General features: G+C 40.7%; 1 protein-coding gene across 7 annotated transcripts in view; it reads left to right on the top strand.

The window, feature by feature from the left end:
• The window catches only part of PHC3 (polyhomeotic homolog 3), a 30,192-nt gene that overhangs the window by 3,466 nt on the left and 12,357 nt on the right, over nt 1-14,369 (top strand). For 2 of the 7 annotated variants that reach the window (XM_058030865.1, XM_058030868.1), the window contains exons 2-12: nt 1,437-1,584; nt 2,286-2,444; nt 3,829-3,906; nt 5,418-5,576; nt 6,043-6,141; nt 7,245-7,476; nt 8,870-9,735; nt 11,121-11,271; nt 11,588-11,841; nt 12,545-12,701; nt 13,980-14,094. In XM_058030865.1, coding sequence (XP_057886848.1) covers nt 1,437-1,584; nt 2,286-2,444; nt 3,829-3,906; nt 5,418-5,576; nt 6,043-6,141; nt 7,245-7,476; nt 8,870-9,735; nt 11,121-11,271; nt 11,588-11,841; nt 12,545-12,701; nt 13,980-14,094 — 2,418 coding nt within the window. The remainder of the gene's footprint in view (nt 1-1,436; nt 1,585-2,285; nt 2,445-3,828; nt 3,907-5,417; nt 5,577-6,042; nt 6,142-7,244; nt 7,477-8,869; nt 9,736-11,120; nt 11,272-11,587; nt 11,842-12,544; nt 12,702-13,979; nt 14,095-14,369) is intronic. The other 5 variants (XM_058030866.1, XM_058030869.1, XM_058030867.1 and 2 more) reach the window with 5 other exon arrangements.

The following is a 14,369-nucleotide window of genomic DNA, read 5'->3' as shown; positions in this document are numbered from 1 at the left end:
ATTTTTTTTAAAGATACTTTTCATTATGTGCAATTAATGTAAAGTGATTTAAGAAATGATGCTGTGTTTTTTGCAGCTGGAGTGGGAACCCAAATGTGTTAACTTCTGCCCTGCTGTAGGTGCATCAGTAATGCACAACTGACCTGCATTTTTAACAACAAATCATACTTTTTCTTCAATTCTAATAGCAAGCATCTCTGTGTTTAAAGCATCCTTGATTGCCACAAATTTTCTTTCACGGAAAGTCCACGCAAGTGTCCAACACGGGGTAGCAGGAGGTGTTTCGGTGGCCGTGTGTGTGTTGCAGTTTAGGTGTTGCAGGTCCCCAGGAGCTGCAGCACCGTGTGCAGCCTCTGCCTGCAGAGCAGTTGTTGTGTTTTGGGAGGTGAGGGTGGCAGCCTGGCAGTGCCCTGTTCCTCTTCCAGCTGTGTGAGTTCAAACTCCTGATTATATTCCCATTTGATGCAGGGCCCAATGGGCGGTTTGTTAAGAACTTGGCAAAGCTGCTTTTTTTTTTTTTTTTTTTCTAGTACATTGCAGCTTTCTCTGGTTATTTCTCTGAGCCCCTCTTTATGGTAAGAAGGAAACATCTTCTCAACCCTCCCTTTTTTTGGCATCCTTTGGAAAGCAATAAACAGCTACTCTGTGATTTCCTGTTAATTGTAATACAAAGACTGAAAAAGAAACTGCAGTAAACACCCCCATAACATATATTGAGGTTTGTGATTCATTTCAGTTATAAAGATGACATTTTGTGCTCTGCAACAGAGGGAAGCTGCATAAGGCTGGGGAGGATCATTTGAGGTGTCTAAATAGGTGGTTTCTTCTTTGGTTCCTGCTATATTATGTGAGGTGTTGCTTTAAAAGGATTTTTTCCTGTGTCCTTTCCCTCTCTCCCCAAACAGAGCATTTCACTGGTGATTTTTGCCAAGAGCAGGTTTTGGTCAGTGTCCAGGGTCAGCCAGCACATCCATTCCCGGGCTGTGGGAGTGAGGGAGGTGCTACTGGTTCTGTGCAGCTGGCTGGAAATCTTGGATGTATTCCTAAATTGGTTCTTTATTGCTACTTTTGATGTATCTTAGATTATAACTGCATCTCTCAAGAGATTGCATCAAGTAATAGCAAATGCTACAAACTAAGATTAGTTATTAAGAAATTCTTTACTATAGGATTGGTGAGGCCCTATGGAGGTTGTGGCTGCCCCATCTCTGCAAGTGTTCAAGGCCAGGTTGGATGGGGCTCGAAGCAACCTGGTTTATTGAAAGGTGACCCTGCCGTGGCAGGGGGTGGGACGAGACGGTCTGTGATTCTGTGAAACTTACCTTTTGGAAATAGTCCATTTTTCTGTCTCAGCAAAACATGTTTTTGCACTAAAATCAGCACAATCAGCACGTTGTGGCCTTGCTTGTGAACCACTTGTGTGTCGCCCCTGGCAGGCTGGACAAACGCTGCTCAGCTATGGAGAATGAACCCAGCACAACGACGTGTTCTGCACCCACCGCGACCGTCACCAGCAGCGCCACCTCCCGCCCGCCGCTGCCGCAGATCTCCGTCTACAGCGGCTCCGACAGACATGCTGTGCAGGTACTGGGCCCGGGGCTGCCCCCTGTCCTGCGCGCAGCTCTGAGCACTTCACAGGGTTAACTTGGCCTTCCTTGTTGCTGCCGTCCTTCTCCATAGCTGGCTTGCTGCTTTGCAGGAGATGTTTACTAGATCACTTAGGGATAGTTCAGGGTAGGCCTGTCTCCCAGATAAGGGAAGGGGAAATGCTGTGATAGAAAGTTTGGTTTGTTCACCATTTGCTGAGGGTGCAAATTACATAAACCTTTGCAAAATAAAGGTTTTTGTTTGACCAGCTTTGATCCAAGGTATCTGTGTGGGTAAGTCCTGCTTGGGATCCAGCCCCCTCTTGCTGTTCTTTAAATCAGGTCTCCTTGAACTCTGTGCAGTCCATTCTGTTGTGTTTGATAATTGGGTTTCTCACACACTAGTCTGATCTCTCAGAAAGCAGAACATGATGTAGGATGTGTTGACAAGCAGCTGAGAGGCTGGGAGGATGTGTTGGGGATGATGCTGTATTGTCAGGCTGTCCTTGAGAATGTGACTATGTTGATGTTGACAATACTCTGTGACTTGGTCAAGGACAGTGAGGGAGCAAGTTCAGTATGACATAATTGGTGTGAAAAAATTATTGGCTTTATTTCCTTGTAAGGATAAAGTTAAATATCATGTCAGCATGGTGAGTGCTTTGTAATTGTAATTAATTACCTACTGATTCATCACAGGTTATTCAGCAGGCCTTGCATCGTCCTCCTAGCTCAGCTGCTCAGTACCTCCAGCAGATGTATGCAGCCCAGCAGCAGCACCTAATGCTGCAGACTGCTGCTCTGCAGCAGCAGCACTTAAGCAGTACCCAATTTCAGAGTCTGGCAACTGTTCCACAGGTGAGAGTGAAGATTGCTGAAAAAGAATTGGGAATTGTCTAGAGCAGGGCTACAGTCATTGTCAAATGTTATAACAGCTTAAGTGCCTGAGCTTAATGCCTCATGATAATTCACTGTTATATTTTAATGATGTTATTATTTTAAATTGTATCATCCTCCAAACTGTTTGGAGGATTTTGTCCAGTGGTATAGATGCTCCAGTAGGCAACCATTCCATGCTTTATTGCATACATTATAATGCATCATGTAAATCATCAAGCAGTAATAAAATAAATATTAAAAATAGACTACTTCAATCTTCATCCCATGATTTTCTCTAAAAGTTGGTGGGGGAAGCAATGAATGACATTATATCTTAGTGAAATAAAAAATAATGAACATCTGGCATCTTAGTGTGTTTTGCCTCACATCTGGCTGCATTAAATGTAATGGCAAAATTAAATTTCAACTCTGAGTGTGAAAATGTAGGAGGTAAATGACATTACATATCTGAAACACAGCTTTTTACATCAGTGATCACTGGAGGAGACCCATTTTGAATTAAATCAGATTTCCTTTGACCTCAGTTTGCCTTGGATTGAGAGTATGATCTTGCAGAGTGAGGTGGTTGTTAATGATTTTACACAGGGAAATGCTAAATGGAGTTATGGACCTCAGGGATGTGGCTGTTTGTGTCAGAGTTGGACTGACTCATTTTTGCTCCTGGCTTTTTCTTCTATACCTTTTTCATTCGATTGTGGTAATATGTTGATTTGTCTTTTTTTGTTGTGATGGATTTCTATGTGGATATACAGTTACTGAGACAGAGCAAAGAAAATCAGGTCGGGAAAGGCTGAGAAGTTTTGGTTCTGTTCATACAGAAACCTAAATCACTGTCCCTGTTACTCATCTGAAGGGCTGGAACAGCATCCTGTGACAGACACTTCATGTGCATACATAAGTTACCATTCCAGAATATGAGGCTGTTCTGTACAGCATTTATATATTATAGAAGATTCTAATCACAATAAAATTATGATGTGAGTTTTAATAATGATAGTTTTTTATTATATTGCATTTTAAGTTCTGAGCACCATAGGTTGTGAGGTGATCACTTAGCTCCATCATTAGCAGTTTGGCAGACTTTACCTCTGATCATTTTTCTTCAGGTCTTGATCTGAAAGAATTATATGCCTGAAATTTGGTAGGACTTCAAGGAACTTAGCACCTTGCAGGTAGCATTGCACAGTGCAGAGTGCACTCTATTCCCACTGAGTAAAGCAGCACTGTTAACTCAGAGAAAGGTAAAGGTAGAGAGGGCTGTTTCTGATGGTTTATGCAATAAAATGAACATCACTTAAGCACTTTCTGATTTCACTATTTGACACATATTCTTGCTATTTAGGCAAGCCTGTCAGGTGGGAGGCAATGTACTTCCCCCACTGGGAGTGTCACTCAGCAGTCAAGCGTGTCGCAGACCTCGGTACGTAACTGCACCAAGCCCTCCCTCTGTTCCCAACCCTGCTTGGTTGTTCTGTGGCTACAGGGAAAAGCAGAAAATCTGAATAGCATTTCAGTTTGTATTGTTAAAGTTAATACTACAGACACAGGGAGCAGGGTGATGACTGTAGTCAGTGCTGGGTGCTGTATGTGATTGTTGGCAGCCAGTGTTGGCTTCCCAAGTGCCAGACCCCTCTTGATGCTCTGAGGGGCAGCTGCTCACTCCACAAGCACCAGTGGTTGTTCAAACTCCTGCAGAAATCACACCCTGAGCTCTCATCTCTTACATGATTTCTTACTGGATTTTCTACATTAGTTTCTTTATTGAGGGCACTACTGTAGGTGAAAATCATAACTATATACCAGGTATTCAATAGCACTAAATCTAAAGAATCCAAGTCAATGCTCACATATATTTATGATACTGATTAAATGTTTATAGTATTCATTCTTTTATTGATTATCATCTTTTATCATTCATCTTTTTTGCAGTTTCACATCCCATATTCTAGGCATGTGCTCAGGTTTCAGTTGTGAGCAGCTCTGTGTTCAGGTCATGCTGTATTTCTTTAAGTTCCATTGTCAGACATGCACAGTATCTTCTGTACAGTTTTACAGCTGTCTGAAGTAGGATTTGTTAGTCCTGCAGACATCCTGCTTATTAATCACACCCTCAAGCTGTTCATGACTCCAGTGCATAGCTTCAGTGATTTAACTGTGTATTTTTTTAAGCTCTCATAGCTTGGCTTGGCTTACAGTTGTTAAAAGTAAAACCATTTATTCATTAAACTTTGGAGGTAAATTCTATTAAGATGTCTGATGTTAAACTAACAAAATAATTGGGCTGGGGTTTTTCAAGGAAATCTTTTAAGTAAGTGATGAAAAAGAGCTGGGCACTTAACTCTGTTAGACTGGTTAGAGAAAAAAAGAAAAAGCAAAGACACAAAAGCTTCTTTTTTAAGAAGATGCTAAGGAGTGGTTCTTGAGCATTTAATATGAAATTGGAGAAGGTTTTAGTCTTCAGTCATTTTTTAGTGTGCATATGTGAAATGAGGATTGAAAGTCCATAAGTGGTGGCACAAAGAAGTGCCCTGATCAGGTTGCATAATAGAAGATACCAGTCTAAGCAGTTAATATATACATTTAAAGATCTTAAATATTAAAGTTCAGGTGTTTTTCTTAAAATATTGAAATCTCATTCTGCATATTCAGTAAATGTGTATTTCTATGAAACATATTTTTCAGACTTGCTATCATTGTTTGTACTCATAACTGCTTATTATTAGTTACTGCAAAGTGGTTGCTTGCAGTTTAAGAATAAAAACATACAATCTTGCCAGAATCCAATTTTGTGATGATTAGCTCAATATATTTTTGTTATCTTCACAGTTCAGAGACTCCAACTGCCCCTGCCATTTTTATCAAGGGCTTTCTGGCTTTAGCCCATAGCATGATGGAATTTCCATGACAGCAGCAATATTTTTGTTTCCTTAGATTAACCTCTCCACCTCTCCTACACCTGCACAGATAATCAGCCGCTCTCAGACCTCCAACACCACCAGCAGCAGCATCACCCAACAGACGATGCTGCTGGGCAGCACCTCTCCCACCCTGAGTGCCAGCCAGGCCCAGATGTACCTACGAGCTCAGATGGTAAATTTTGATTACAGTCCTTGCAAAGTTTGCCTTTGCTCTGTCCCTATTGGAAGATCTAAGCTCTCTTTCTTAAATATGGGAGATATTGGGCTGCTCTTTTGTCCTTTTTTTCCCCCACTAATTTGTAGTATTGAAGGGAAAGTCCTCTTAAGTGCTTGTATGAAAGTTCATAGATGTGTTTATCTACCTCAAAGATTATTCTCAATATGAACAAGTATATTATTATATTTAGTTTATGTTATTCTCCTTTGTTTTCTTTGTTTCTATTCTCTATTATTTTCTTGGTTTACTAAAATTACCATGATAAATAGTTCTTTAAATAAATGAATCCAAAAGTAAAAAAATAAATCTTAGAAGCTGTACATGAGTATGTGGAAGTATGTATCTCTTTAAGATCCTGCATTTCTTTCACAGATTTTTAAAATTTCAGTCTGTTACCATATATTTTTGTCTTGCTTAACAGCTTATTTTTACTCCTGCAACCACTGTGGCTGCTGTCCAGTCTGACATTCCTGTTGTCTCCTCATCCTCCTCATCTTCCTGTCAGTCTGCAGCTACTCAGGTGAGCTTGTCTAAACTGATTAAAGGTCTGCCCCATCAAGTGGGACAAAACTGAAAAGTAAGGAAATTTCGTGCTTTAGTTTTTCTTGCTTTGCTTTCACCCCAGACCAGAGGGCAGATGAGCTGCTGGGGTGGCTCTGTCAAACTCCAGCTGAGTGACCTTCTCTGTGAAGGTGTGCTGAAGGATTTGTCCTTACTGGGGCAGGATGGCAGTAAATGCCTCCTGAATGCCAGTGAGGAAGAAAGCACGATTGTCTTGGGTTTGAATGTGCCCTGCGGTGGCACAGAGCAGTGAGGATGAAATGTAAACTGGCTCTTCATTACACAGGTTCTAACTGTTGAGTGCAGTATGTAATCTAAATAGGGAATGGTGATAATAATTAGTCCTCTTTTTCTTGTAAAAGCTTATGTTAATTAGTGTTACAAGGGCAGGCATTACCCTTGAAAATGAAATTTTAGCTCAGCACATAGCATTGGAAATCTAGGATCATTACATGCAGAATCTGGGTGTGGTAACAGCCTTCAGTGAAAATGATCTCTGACTGATGTACATTCCAGAAAGCAAACCTTTTGTTTCATGTTGCATTGCAGGTGTCTTGATGAGAAGGGAGGTTAATATTGGTTGGTTTGGAGGTTAATACAGAAACAAAGGTCTCAGTTTTGTTTAGCACACGGATAGCAAAGAAGACTCTGGGCCCACTGACCACCCAAGGCTCTGCTTTATGGTGGTGTCTGGAAGCTCACTCACAAACCACTGCACTTCTGCAGTGTCTGTAAAAATAAAATTGCCTTTAATTTAGATGCCTTGTGTCACTTACTTTGAAGGCAAAATAAAAGAGAAAAATGAAAGTTTTAATTCAAATTAATTAACAATTTCCATTTCTTTTAAAAATCCAATAAGGGAGAAAAGACTTCTGTATTTATCACTGAAGTAATAAAGATCCCTATCCTCTAAGATACTTTGATATGCAGATTTTTAGCCTCTTATGATCACATGGGATGAGAAGCATTACAAAATGTAACTCTTTTTTTGCTGTTTTTGCCTGATATTTATCACAGCTATTTATAGAGTTTGGCTCTTTTCATGTTTTGCTCCTTTCCTAGGTTCAGAACTTGACGCTGCGCAGTCAGAAGCTGGGTGTGTTGTCAAGTTCCCAGAATGGGCCACCAAAGAGCAGCAGCCAGCCCCAGTCTGTGTGCCCCAGCAAGGCTGGCAGCAGCTCCAAGGGCAGCTCAGAGCCCCCAGAAGGCAGCAGGAAAGGAGAGAGCCCCGCTCCAGAGTGCCGCAGCACGCCCGTCACACGCACCTCCAGCATCCACCACCTCATTGCACCAGGTGGGGTCCGTGTGGAGCTGTGGGCAACCATGCTGCTGTCACACTGCAGTGTTCTCTGACATCTTATTATAGATATTCCACATCAGCAGAGTTCAGATTTTATTAGTAAATTCACTTTGACGTTGCACAGGATTTGGATTAAGCAGAAGCAGTAACATTCTGAAATCACAATCCGAGCACAATGTAGCAACTGCAATACCCTGTTGAGTCGCAGCACAAACATGATTCTCATTCTCTCTCACTCATTGTCAGGACATGCCATCCCACCTCTGGGCAGCAAAATGTGGGCTGAAACCACCTCAAGCCTCTTGCTCCCATCTAAATCCATTTTATTAGTGGTTTGTTTCATTTTTCTGTGTTGTCTGTGTCATGAGAATGTTCTTATATCAAGTATTTTTATAAACCCATAGGTAACAATGCTAAAATTTTAGTATTTTGTATCAAGATAAATCAAAATAACCTGTATTTGGTTAGAGAGGCACTACACTGCATGCAGCATATTTGCATCTCAGCTTTCTTATTTTGAACAAGTGATGGTAGTCTAGACAATTGGTCTGAATTCTGTGGAATGTAGCTTGGCTTAATGACAGCTTTTAGAGAAAGAGTGGGACTTGGAGGCAGACATTCTGGAGGTATTGAGCTCTATTGCACTCAGAACTCACATTGGTAAGAAAAAACCCCATAGTTAATAGCAGAACAAATCAAAAAACCTACATAAATGAGTTGTTTGCCAAGTGGATAAAACAAAGAAGAGGTTTGCATGTGGAGGAAAATGTGTGTGTGCTGTAAGAAATGGCTGGTGAGTCACTGGTTTGCTTAAAGGTGATGATTTCTCTGCAAGCTGCACTATTTTTAGGTTTGTGCCTCTCAGTTGCTGTGTTCAAGTTCAGGCAAATGCTTTCAATGGTTTAAATTTATACTAAACTCTTGGAATTTTATTTAGTCTCTTAGCATGGTATTATCTGAGGTTTCACTTAACAGTTATCAGCAAATCCTGTTGTGCTTATCATTTCTCTTCCAGTCTGTTTCAAAGCAAAGGTTAAATCCATTTAAAGTTGTGTGAAATTCTTAAATAAGGCTGGATCAGCAATAATCTTAGACCTAGCAGCAAAAAGATAAATTTAGATACTTCTTTATAGAAAGTGTCTTTCTATATGTAAAAAGCATGGTCATATTAATTTGTTCATTGCTGCATTTTGCTTTTGAAATTGATATACTACCCTAATAAATTGTTATTGTGTTCTGTGTGCTGTCAAATAAGATATTTTTAAACAAATATTGGAAGTATTAAAAATATTTTAAAGTGAGAGTTTTGGAGGTATTTTACAATATTTTCAGAACTTTAAGAAATAGATACTAATTTTAATAAATACTTTTTTCCCTTCCCTCACAGCTTCATATTCTCCATTGCAACCTCACTCTCTAGTAAAACATCAGCAGATCCCACTTCATTCAGCACCTCCAAAGATCTCCCATCACCAGCTGATCCTGCAGCAGCAGCAGCAGCAAGTGCAGCCGATTGCGCTGCAGACTCCTCCGGGCCCGGAGCCGCCTCCATCGCAGCACTGCCTGCCCCTGCCCAGCCACGCTCCCAGCAGCGCCCCGTCCCACTGCTCCCCCATCCACATCCACCCTCCGCCGCTCACGCTCTCCCCTACCCCGTCCCAGCCAGCCCAGCAGTCAGTGGTGGTGTCCCCGCCGCCGTCGCACTCCCCGAGTCAGTCACCCACCATAATTATCCACCCTCAAGCCCTTATCCAGTCCCAGGCCAGCTCCCTGGTGCCCGCGGCTCTGCAGCCCGAGCCGGCCGCTCCCCCGGCGGCCGCCGCCAACCCCGCGCGGCCCTCGCAGCCACTCAGCCTCCCGCAGCCGCTGCCGCTGCCGCCCTCGCCCGCCGTGCACATCGGGGCCGTGGAGCCGCCCGGCTTGGTGTCCCCGGGCCAGCAGCTCGTGTCCTCCACGCCGCACCAGCAGTATCCGGCCCTGCAATCCGCCCCCATCCCTCTGGCGGCTCCGCCTCAGCTCTCGGCATCCTCAACTCAGATTCAACCGCTGCCCCTGCAGTCTGTGCAGTCTTTACAAGTGCAGCCTGAAATTCTGTCCCAGGGCCAGGTTTTGGTTCAAAACACTTTGGTTTCTGAGGAGGAACTTCCTGCTGCAGAGGCTTTGGTCCAGCTGCCGTTTCAAACTCTTCCACCGCCACAGACCGTCGCAGTAAATCTGCAGGTGCAGCCGTCGGTTCCGATTGAAACTCCAGTGGTGAGTGATAACATTGCATCCTTTATTCTTTCCCTGAGTCAGGCCCGTTGACTTCAAAGAGACCTAAATCAGGTGCTAGACAGGGGACAAGACACCTAATGATTACAGAACTGAGTTTTAAGAAAATCCTAGACATTTTCCTTCTGTTTCATGTTTTGGTTTGGGGTTTTTTGTTGGCTTTTTGGTAATGGATCATCAGTCAAGAATATCAACCAGGAATCGTGAAAATGTAAATTTAAGATCTAAAATCTTGTTTCTTAATGAAATTACAATGTATTTGAAGTTTAAAAAAGTAAACATATGACAATGCTTACATAAAGAATTTTGGTAAATGTGACATGAGGACTGTAAACTTCTACCTCAATACAAATAGATTTTGATTAGGAGAACATTCTATACTAGGTGGGAGGTGCATATCAGGTTATTAAGATGATAGGTTTGTGGATTATTTATTTTGTACCAACATTGAAAATATCCTCTTTATAAAAGAATAGGGGAATTTTGATCCTGTTTGGCAATTCCCATCACCACTATTTAATTTGGTCCAGTGTTTTTCTCAGATGTCTGCAGTTTGTAATTGAGGGTTTTGCCTTCAATCACTAGATTAAAGTGATGTACAGGAAAATAAAATGTTATGCAAGTAAGGCTGGCATTTAAGATGGCATTGCTGAGCTTTAGTGGTAAAATGCTAAATGAGATTAAGATGAGCAAAAGAATCAGCAGCTCTTGTAGGCTTTTTTGAGGCTATCAACAGGTTAAGGAAGGAGGTGTGCTGTTCATTTTCAGTTTATTTTAAGAGGGTAATAATCTCAACTCTGTTATTTCATGCAGAAATTGGACAAAAGAGTAGAAGCCAGGTTTGCTTTTGACAGGATGGTGTTTTACATTTTAATCTGCTGTCAGGAATTTATGTAAATTTATTTCAACACTTTTGAGGGAAAGACCTTAAAACCTCTTATAACCACTAATGCTTGATAGTCTTGGTGTACTCTTCTGAAATACTCAGCTTGATTACACTGCTGTGTAAGATAGAACAATTTGCAGACTTGTCATTAAACTTGCATTTTGCAGATGTATTTAAATAACATCAAACGTATGTGTAAATAAAAAGAACAGTAAATTGTACACATAAGGTTTTGAAACAGGTTCTCTGCTCTGTTTGATTGGAGCTTCTTTATGTATTGCTGTTTGTAACAAAATAATTTTACTGGCATTGTGATGTCTTCAGAGTTCATTGTTTGGTATACATTTTGGGAACTAGTATTTTATTAGAAGACTAACATATTTGACCTGGTAATTGATTTTTAAAACTGTATTTATGCAACTCTTTTAAGGTGTTAAGATAGAATGGAAATCTCTCTAAAGCAATAGTTTGTTGGATGCAGATTTACCAAGTGGAGAATGTGTGTGAAGAGGAGATGCCCGAGGACTCAGATTGTGTCCACATGGCAAGAACACCTACACCACCCACCTTGTCCCCACCAGCCATCACCTTGGGCAATGGAGAGCCTCTCAATTCAGAAGATCCTTTGTCAGGTGAGGACAAATGCCAGGCTAAGATAGCTTTTGGTTTTGTGATTTGTGTGAGTAATTAATGGGCAAATATGTTTGTAGCTAGCAGGTACTGAGTAAAGGAAGATGTTTGCATGAGGAGGGGTGTTTGTGGAATAGTCTGTTGAGATAAACCATCTTATTTTAAAAGTGGAATCTATGAAGCCTAGGGAAGAGCCTGTGTTAGGGGTTGATGGGTGCAGAGATGGGTCTTGGGGATTTATCACCTCTTACTTCCTGATTCTGAGCCAATGGTTGGACATAAGTGATAAAACATAACATATTTTGTTGTTTTTTGCAGAACATGGGGGACTGCCTTCAGTGACATCATCTGTCAGTGCCTCAGTAATTAAATCTCCATCTGATCCTTCCCATGCCTCTATTCCACCACCCCCTCTTTTGCTTCCAGCAGCAACGACAAGGAGCAACAGCACCTCCCTGCCCAATAGCATTCCCAGCCTAGAAAACAAACCTCCACAGGCCATTGTCAAACCCCAGATCCTGACCCACGTCATCGAGGGCTTTGTCATTCAGGAGGGCTTGGAGCCATTCCCTGTAAGTCTGAATTTGCTAGGAATTTTTTACTACTAATCTTTGAAATTTATACTCTTTGTAAGAATGATATTATTTGTGGCTAGTTGATATTTAGATCTGGAATTATGTTTCAGATGTTGGTTTTGCCTTCTCTCCACTGATTGGTGACTTGAGTAGTAGTAGGCTATGTCTGGAGTTAACTGCAGAGAGTGGGTTTAGGCTACCACTTGGAAAACTTTTTTTACATTTGTCTGCCTCCTAGATCCCTCTGTTTAAGTGATACCTTAATTTGAGCCTCAGAGCTGAGTCTTAAAATTTTAAACTGCTACAATTTGTTGTTTTAAGCACTGGCAAGCTCTTAACTGGGCTAGGTGTAATTAGTGCAGTGTCTGGTAAGAAGTACTGTTGAAAATTTTAAATCACAAACTGGCAATTTAAAGCCCGTCTTTCTAATTTAATGTGTGTCTCATTTTCCCATTCCTTTGTTTCTGAAGGTATAATGTGTTTCTCCCTTTGTTAAATATAATTGCAAACTCTGCAGAGCAGGAGTGAGTCTTAATTTGTTTGAGAAATGAGCTTTGTTACGATATAATTACACTTCATTGATATGAGGTAGAAACTGATCATCTTCTACTGAGAAAATTGCAAACAAATATTGTTTGTAATAATTCACTCTTGTGAATAATGTTAATTACCCACAGTTGCTTTGCTTTTGTTGCACTAGGTCAGTCGTTCATCTTTGCTGGTGGAACAGCCTGCAGAGAAGAGATTGCTGGTGGAGGGTCAGATCATGAGTGTGGTGTGTGTTGAATCAGACTTGCAGAACACAAAACATGCAGACAACTCCTCAGACACAGAGATAGAGGATATGATTGCAGAAGGTTTGTAGTTTTTGTTTAAATGCCCTTTTCCCCCCTCCAGTTCTGTGTGCTATGAAATGGGAATCAAACAGTGGCCAGGCCCAGAGAAACCAAGTTATTCTGTGAACACACATTTTTGTATAAATTCATCTAAGATTTGAAAGTTCAGAATTTTTTTAGCCACCCCTGGGTTTTCTTTCCCACAGCTTGTATCCTTATAGTATCAGAGCTGTTTTTGGTGATCTGCCTAAATTTAGTCTCAATGCAAGTCTTTCTTTCATTCTCTTAAAGATTTCTATTCCTTCTTCCAAATCAAAACTCTTTGCAGCAGTCATTTTGTCCATAATTTGTTTCATTAGATATTAATTCAAATTTCTTTTCAGTATGAGCACTATGCTGAGTCTCAGATTTCAGACAGCTTGTCTGTTTTGTGCAATTATCCAAACACTCATAGTTTTGGGTTTAGTTTTTGTTTAGCTCCTTGCAGCTGGTGTTAGGTTTATGTAGAGAATTTGTAACTACTCATTAGATGAGCTGGTAGGTAACATCCAACATAGAGACACATCCATGTACACATCACGTGAGTAGAGGAGATTTGCTGATAGTAAATCAGGGTATGATTGTGTGTGTGGCAGAAATACCTTCTCAGTATTTCTAGCTCTTTGCTGCACTAGTGCTTTTTGTAGAGTAAGAAAAGGGCCATCTCATCAATAAGAGAAAATACTCTGTAACAATAAGCTGTAAATTAGCAGATGCAATAATCCTTTTCTTTGTTGCGTGCAGCTTATCTTTTTCATAGATTGAATGTTACATATATACAAGATTCATGTGTTCTTTGCTTTCACAAGTCCCTTTGGTTGTAGCAGCTGCTTCTTCAAAGAAAGTACTTTAAAAGGTTAATTCATTGTGCTGTTACAGAGAGTTTGCATTTATACTGTGGAAGCCCTGATTCTCTTAATGAATTCTTTATGAAGCAATTCATGAGGAATGTTACCCTTCTATTTTAATTGCTTGCTATGTTTGAGGGCAGACCTGCTCATGGGTGGCTTGAAATTCAACAAAAAACTGATTAAGTTCATTGAATAACTTAATTGAGGGTTCATTAAGGTTTGGTTTGCTCAAGATCTTTTCTAGACAGAATGAAATCTATGACTTGCTTAGCTTTGCATAATTGTCTGTTAATCAAAGTACTTAATTGAATGTGTTAAATATTTGAAGATCTTTTGCCTGCTTGAGGTGAGAGATGTGAACATGATTTTGTGTCGTTGAAACTGACTTTATTCCTCATTCCTTCTTTAGAGGGACTGGATGAAATTGAAAATGATCTTCTGAAGTGTGAATTTTGTGGAAAAATGGGATATCCCAATAAGTTTCTGCGGTCAAAAAGATTCTGCTCCACATCCTGTGCCAAAAGGTAACTCTATGCAGTTATTGTTTATAATTATCTGGCTAATGGATTAATCTCTCCTGGTTAAGAGAGCAAGAATTCACAGTCAACATCTGAATGCAAAATCTTCCATTATAACAACTGGAAAGTTGATTTTTAATACCATAAGTTTTAGAAATGGGGAATAATTTCCCATTTCTTGTCACCACTTAGCTCTTCTTTGGCATCAGTGTGTCTGGACATGACCTTTCTCATATGTCTGCTATGTTCCCATTTAGGTAGTGGGAATATATATATATGTT

The sequence above is a fragment of the Melospiza georgiana genome, chromosome 10 (genome assembly GCF_028018845.1).
Source record: "Melospiza georgiana isolate bMelGeo1 chromosome 10, bMelGeo1.pri, whole genome shotgun sequence".
Classification (NCBI taxonomy): domain Eukaryota; kingdom Metazoa; phylum Chordata; class Aves; order Passeriformes; family Passerellidae; genus Melospiza; species Melospiza georgiana.
Note: the sequence above shows the minus strand (reverse complement) of the source record. Positions and strands in the feature narration are given on the sequence as shown.